The sequence below is a fragment of the Lingula anatina genome, chromosome 1 (assembly GCF_051362555.1).
Source record: "Lingula anatina isolate TDL-2025a chromosome 1, LinAna3.0, whole genome shotgun sequence".
Taxonomy (NCBI): domain Eukaryota; kingdom Metazoa; phylum Brachiopoda; class Lingulata; order Lingulida; family Lingulidae; genus Lingula; species Lingula anatina.
In genome coordinates this window covers 31,555,973-31,563,900 of record NC_141767.1, presented here as the reverse complement: position 1 = coordinate 31,563,900, position 7,928 = coordinate 31,555,973, and the positions used below count along the sequence as shown (strand labels likewise).

At 36.5% G+C, this 7,928-nt stretch overlaps 1 protein-coding gene across 1 annotated transcript; it reads right to left on the bottom strand.

Annotated features, from left to right (window-relative positions):
* Positions 1–350: 350 nt before the first annotated feature.
* On the bottom strand, positions 351–7,395 carry LOC106169984 (carbonic anhydrase 2-like). The gene is made up of 8 exons (XM_087002464.1): positions 7,244–7,395; positions 4,723–4,749; positions 3,988–4,161; positions 2,683–2,831; positions 2,402–2,494; positions 1,576–1,642; positions 1,043–1,197; positions 351–836 (listed from the first exon to the last, which is right to left on the bottom strand). The coding sequence occupies exons 1-8, from the start codon at positions 7,335–7,337 to the stop codon at positions 636–638; spliced, it is 960 nt and encodes a 319-aa protein (XP_086858590.1). The 5' UTR covers positions 7,338–7,395; the 3' UTR covers positions 351–635.
* Positions 7,396–7,928: the final 533 nt, after the last annotated feature.

The following is a 7,928-nucleotide window of genomic DNA, read 5'->3' as shown; positions in this document are numbered from 1 at the left end:
CATACAAAGTAGTAGCAAACACATTCAATGTAGTAGGGAATTGTGTCAGTTAATATACAGAAGGGTCACATTCCATTGATTTCATCTAAACATTTTGGAATTACCCAAGCACTTACAAGACAGAACGTAGTAAATCAAGAACTGTTATGTTATTTATAGTTACAATACGAATTTCTAGTGTAACTTGAAGATCTCACATCGTAATACAGGGTGTATGTCTTTATGTAGAGAAACACCCAGCGCAATATTACTTCGTATTTATTCTTAGTCCAACATATCCGTATACATTATCATAAAAGAAAGGTCGTGTTTGTGTGAAAAAGAAAAAGAATTAGAGTCATAAGACTGAGTCCAACAAAAATCTTTTCGATATTTATTTTTGTTTTCAGCACATTATCCTTTTCTTACCCTTTCCAATTGTATCATCAAGTTGTTAAATATAAAATTAGTCAATTCAGGAGAGCATTTTCAACAGCAAATTAATAGTCCTCATTTTGCAGGTATCGATGTGTAAATAACACTCTCAGTTGATAAGCAGATGCGCTTGCCACCTCGGCCATTTTATAATATAACGGCTTACGTCGTGTTTGCATAACTAGTCACCTAGCCTCAACAAAAAAGTGCTGTGACGCACATTATTCCAGCAGAAGTGTGAGTCCAGCAAGAGACATAAGAAGAACATAACTGGTCACAGAATAGATGGACTGCCCATCGTTTACGCTTACAACCATCTTGGACACAACGCGCTCGTTAAGTTTTTGGAGAGGACGAAAATTATCCACCATGCGCTCTTTGGACGTTCCTTCGAAGTACGGATTTTTACGCAGCTGATCGAGCTGAAATTGTTTAGAAAAATGCAGGGCATGGATGGCTATCTATGATACAATTAAAATATTACTTTTCAGTCAGTGAAGGTACATGTATAAACAAAGGGTATCCTTATCAGTACCATTTACTGCAATGGGGTTAAGAACTGATCTATATGATAAAACGCATTTTAAACTTGTTAGTTGTACCAATCACACCTAATGTACTAATTTACCTGCGATTCTGAAATTCCCACCGTTTCTGGAAACACAGACCATAAAATGGACTCGTAGCAGGCCGGGGTGGTCAAGCTGCCACTGTAGCGGTAGTATGTTTTATTACTGGGTAACAGGTTCGATAACGGGACAACTGGACAACTAACACTGGTACCTGTTGCCAAATTAAAAATATATATATTTATAAGCAAACTGGATTTAATGTTGATTCCGGAATTATTAGGAATTTTTAAAGACTTGGTGAACTAACAATTTTAACTCTACATTATTTAAATCAATTTTTTGTAATCAAAACCTCCTTTTCTTTATCGAGCCTTATATAGGCCTATATATTATATATTTACGTTCTAAAGTCCGAATTTAAGACTTTAAATAAATATTATTATTATTACCCTGTCTACCGGTAAATGATACCAGATGTTGGTAGGCCTGTATATGAGCAAGTAAAAAATATACACCTCGATCTTTGTATAATTGCATTTGTTCATAACTGATTTAGTAACCTGCGATTACAAAGTAATACTCTACACACCTGATTCAGTGATGTTTGGAAGAAGATCCAAAATAGGTTTTAGATTCGCGTTGTCTTCAGACTGCACCTGCAATCAGAACTGGCGCAATTACACTTGCAATCTCACCTACTGCAATTGTAGCAATAATGAATTCCTATAGTTTAGCTGGCTACATCATGTGGTTGTCGAACAATTTATACTGTGCCGGAGACATCAAATAATTCACAGACAATTTCGGTAACTTCACGTAATAACTTTTTGCTGTAGTCTGTAACCCTTTATAATACGTTATGTAAAATCTAAAGAGGCAGAGTAGGCTTGTTGACTATTCTGATTTAGAAGCCATTGATAAGGAAGTTCATGGAGCCATTGTCTTGGTTAGATACTAAAGGGTGTAATTTTCAACATATCTTCAGAATGTACCAAAGCAAGCGACGAGTGAACATTAAATGGTTGAAACTGGTTATTGTTGTCAGAGTTGGATTTCCTCATAGCGATTTACACGTAACTATTTTGACCACGAACTTGGAAGGTAATATTAACGCGTTATCCGAACTAAAAGTATTTAACGGTGTCCGTATTTCGAGCCTATTTCTAAATTTGTTTCATAGCTAAATTTTGCGCGGTTCCGGACAACTGGTAATTACCTAAACTCATGCATCGCAGTTTTTTTTTTCGCCTTAAAAGCTGCGGCGCCAATCGTATTTTTACTGTTGAGAATGAAAACCGTGGTAAAATAGACGTCTTACATATCAACTGAATTTTTTTTATACACATGTTTATTTCAATAACCAAATGCCTTAATTTTTCGCTAAACACTGCATAGTGAAAGTAACCCATACTTACTGAAAAAAGTAGTCCTAAAACAGCCAGGCCGTCAGATTTATTTTGCGCCGTGTTGAAGTCGGCATACTTCGTCGAGTAATGAACAAAGTGCATCTGTCAAGCAGAAAGCGAACATTAAAAAAGGCTAAGCACTATTGAGCATACAGTAGGTACCGTATACTCCGAGAAGGTTTCGTAGATATATCACAGGGTAGTGTTTATATGGTGTACACCATAAACAATTATGGAGATTGTTGGTGAGGGCAGACTAAATCTTATATATATGTATGGTATGTACACACCTCTAGTGGATACTGTTCCCCGTCGATGAAGTGTTCAGAACCTTTGCTACTCGAATTCCCCCAATGCATGTGGAACTGCACCAGTTTGTACGGCTTGCTAAAAGCCTTGCTGCTAATGGAATAGTTTCCGGGGCCTATTTCCACTTGAACTGAAATGAATTTCAAACATAACATGTACATCACCTTTATATTAAATTCAGTGTGAATAGCCTTTATCTTTAGGCCCTATAACGTTTCACATTTATTCAACAGCATTATTTTCCACAGCATATTTTGTATTTTGGGCATTTAAACGCCTACAATCTGGAGTTACACTTTGATAATTTTGGTCTGAATTGTACCAAATAAAATAGTTTACAGAACTAAGGGATGTCAGGCTAAGTGCATCACACCAGCTACTACTCATAAAAAGGTTTTTGTTGCCCATAGCACATAAATAACCCACCACCAAGAATGGAAACAGTGAGAGTTTATTGGTAATAAGCATACAGCGTGGAGTACCAAAGCGCACTAGACACGCTGTATTAAAGATTCATTTGAAGTCAATTTGTGTCACAATAGCCAACCAAATGCTAACATATAGTTTCAGACAGTGTTACTTAGAGCAATATCAAATGATATCGTTTCAAATTTGTTATAAATTTGACTAAATGGTATAAAATGTGCATATTCACACCACTATTTTGTATTTTTTTAACCATTAATCATATTAGACATGGTATCTAGAATAAAAAGCACCGTTTATAACAATATACACCTGTAAGGTGATCATTTGTAAATACAAATACATGGAAATGGGGGTGGGACAACCTTTTTGACCAATGTTGTACATGTACCGCGTAAAATACATGTATACGTGTACGTAGGCCTGTAGGTCAACGCCCCCACACTACAAATTATTATTATATCACCGAAACGGGTATACACTACTGGTTGAGCACCAGACCCTATGTTTTGCAGTGATATGATAATCAAAATATCACTGTACTAAAATTTTGAAACGTTTAGGGAAAAGAGGAACTGCAATATTCCAATGTATGCAAATTACTTCCAACTCCATAATACAGTGTGCGTTGCTACATGGAGTAATGATTTTAGAGTCTATGGAAGTACGGGGGGGGGGGTATTTCTACCCATGTATTTATTCGTTTAACCAATCCTTTACTTATTTGTAAAAGCTACAGAATTCAAGTGAACTAACATTCAAAAAGTAGCATACAACTAGGGACAATTAAATTTTATTTATAATTTGATATTTTTTAACTGTGCGTGATAACTGTTTACAAACAAAGTGATCTTTGTTACCTGAGTGCCCGTTGTTTTTAAGCGTCCATAGCCCGTTAGTTTGATCGTATCCCGAAAAAGCTATGTTATCTAAATCCTTGTCTTCTTTCACGTCTTCTGTTTTGATGTGAATTGGAGACTGGTGGCTCCCTCCGCAGGCCGCATATCCTGATTGGTCCTTCCAGTGTGCGGGACCTTATGGTTAGCATCAAAAGAAACTTTAATAAGTATCAACACGGTTGTGCTACAGCACGGCGTTTTGCAGTCGAAAATTGTTATAAAGGTGTGGTTTCAGTGTTTACTGTAATAGTGTTCGCATTTTAATTCTTTAAAATGCACAACAGCAACATAATTTTAACAAGTGGAAATTCTGAAGAGAGACAACCGAACGATTAATCTTTGATAAAATTTGTTGAGAGGCACAGTTGAGGGTCCTTCCGTGAAAAAGTAAACATTTGAATTGTGTCAGTAGCGCACACATTTTGTCAAAAATCAATTGTTTTATATAACGTTTTATTCACTGTTGATTTACTGTTTGATTTCGGTATTCGAGGTTATTAGAGTGTTAACTGCAAAACAATAGGACAAGTTAAAAATTATACAAAATGTGTGCGTCACTGACGTTTCTTTCCTTCAATCCACTCGAATGTTCATTTTTTGTGGAATTACCCAAAATATTATGTTCCTGATATTTGGATAGTAACATCAAACTTATCAAACAAATAGAGATTTAAATGTGCCAAAGTTATTACCAACCATGAGGTCCACTTCCATAGTTCCATTCTGTAATCGAAAAGAAAAAAAATTCAAATTGTTGGTTAAAATCAAAACTTAGAGAGAAGCTGTCTTACTATTGAGAGAGGGAGAGATTGTTAGAATATGGCACGGCAGGCATTTCTGCTGCGTTTCGCCAGTCCAGCAATAGTATTTATTTATTTATTAACAGGGGCGGATCCAGAGCTATATACTGACAGTCTTCCAAATTATCTTTGTTGATTCATCCTCCAATTTTGACCGTCTTCCAACATTAAAAATTGGATACCCGTCAATGTGAACTTGAAAATCTGACCGTCTTCTGGAAGACCCAGAAGACGGCCTAAATCCGCCCCTGATTAACGTGACATATGATATGAGTACATCACCAGGCCTAATGGGCCTACAAGTCACCGTTCTTTATACATATATATCAGAAACAGAGAAGAAAAAATTATATATATAAAGGTTGGAAGCTAAACAAACACTATAATTCATATAATAAACGTTCCATATCGCCTCCAACTCGACGACAGCAAAACCACAGAGCAGTGTCTTTAACTTCCTGGTCAAGATGATAAGTAATCACAACACCCCACATATTGTATGAAGACTGAATTATTATGGGAAAAGCCAATATCATCCTGGCAAATAGCATTAATCTGTTTCGCTTTTATCCTCTGACTGAAATCAGTGTAGGTGAAGTGTTCAACGACCTTTTACATTTCTTCTTCTCTCTCGGCCTGCTGAAGTCAGAACGGGGATAAGTCTGACAAAACTGTACTCAATAAACGTATAATGTATATACCGATACCTTGAACCTAATAGCATTGCTACTTTCTAAATATTTTCTAGGTGCAAAAGGGCTTGTTCTACTCCTCCCCCGTTTCATTCCTTCAATATAGTCCGACAATATTAGGTAAGAGCACACCTTACTACACCGTTTCAAAAACTAACGCATACCAAATCCAACCGATACTTATGTTAGGTTTGAATGAAAACAAAACACGTGCTAGACATCTTTGATTTAATTTTTAAGCATGGATCATCCTATATTTCCAAGTTTTGTTCACATATCCGTTTTAAGCCGTAGGCATAGCAGATTAACATAAAACTAAAATTTTTCTCCATTATAACCACTATTATCAGCCTAGTCGTAGTGTGTGTTATTCGTTACTGAAAAAAGAAAGTTTTTCAAGGACTTGTTGGGGGATATACGCATACATATTTAGTAACGAAAATGGTTACTATTTCCTCTGAGATATTTCAGAGATCTCCTGTAAAAATATTATTTTATTATTTATAATAATAATAATTATAATTATTATCATTATTATTATTATGTCTTGACCTGCAACGGTTATTGAAAGGCATGCAAGACGGTACTACCTGTAGAATAGAGACATTCTGCATTGCTTAGACTAGTGTCAGGGGAGAAAGTAGCACAGGACGCTTTTTATGGATCAGTTTGGTAACGATTTAGATAAGCAAATCTGTATAAACTTAGCCTCCTATACAGACAGGACAAATGTGTCAAATCAAAATGAACATGTAATTCATTTCTTGGGTTTTCCGCCCAATGCAGTCCTCTATCATAGGCCTGAAAAAAGGGAATAATTATCAGTATTATAAATCATTAAAAAAAATAATTGAATAAATAAATGCATTCACAAAGCAGCCTACGGAGGTGTAAGGACAGATATTTCGCTTTTTTATGCTCACTACATTGCATCATTCACATATATCATTCCAGTCATCCATTAATTCATTTATTCATTCATTAATTCATTCATGCATTTATTAATTCATTCATTTATTCATTCCAGTACCAATCATTGATATGGTGTGCGACATGTAGAACTGCCTAGAACGATTAGAAAAGGGCGATTTTGGTGCGGTTGCCACACATACCTGAAATATCTAGCCAGCTTGTATACAGACGAGACATATTGTGTAATCTTTTTCAGACATATGTTGCTGTCGTAATCTATACCAATTGTGGCGTTTTAAAAATAAGTCAAGTGCTGATAAAGACCACCACCATTGTCAGGTAGAACCTCACACCATTTTATACACAGATGGTTGCATGTATAATGAACGTGGACTGATCAATGCCTGCATAACGTCATTGCACAAGAAGGGGACAGAAATCAACCTTGACCTCCCGTGGCGATTGGACATTACACAAAGCGAATTCCAATCACTTTCGTCAAATAGATACTGTTTTCATCTTTATCAAGCCCAGTCGTATTTCTCTCAACGTTGTGTTCAGTAGTTACTGGACAAGAATTTCTGTGAAAGTACTAAATATTACGCGATACTTGATGTCATCCTGGCTCAACTAGATTTTTACACATAACTGAGCTCTTGTTCAAAACTGATCGTCTCGGTTACACCAGCCAGTAGAGCAGCTTTTTACTACGTAGCGCAGCCTTTTCTCAATAAATAGGCCTATCGCTATTACATGCGTGTCTACCAATATATACAAAATAACATTATAGACACTTGTCTCTGGGATTCTTACCTGCTCCCTTTCCACGAACACTGCACAGCAGAGCAGCAAAAATCAAAACCTGTACAACGGTTTCCATTTTAATTTCACTCTGACGATGTTGCATATCGCAGCTTTATTATTGTACATGTGTTCGAACTGAAATTGATAGGACTCTCCGTTGGGGTGTTATCTCGTGGCTTATCAAATTTTACACAGTCATATCTACCTTAGCTGTTAGCTCAACCCATCACGGGATCAGTAGCTATTTCTGTAATGTATCAGTAGTAATTATAAATAGGGCCCATTGTGGATTGTGTGTGTGTGTGTGTGTGGGGGGGGGGGGGGGGGGAGAGAGAGAGGGGGGGGGGTTACAGAATTAACCCTGACACTGACACCATCTCGAAATATAAACATTCATTTACGAAAACCACAAATCATGTGATCTTGGAGATCAACAATTTAAACTTTTGGTAGGGCCTACGTTTGCCACTCAAGTAACATTCTGAAGAGGCTCGGTCAAATATTAGTATATCATTTTTAAGTCTGCCAAAAAAGTGCTTAAAGATTAATTGATTTCATATCTCTCTTGATGGGGTATTGCCTAAAATGCCCTGAACATTGAACCTGTTGCTTTGAGTAGTGGACAGGTTAAAAATACGTGTTCTCTCTTTTTATAAAGCAAGTCTCTCATTTTTGTAATTGGCCTTTCAACCTA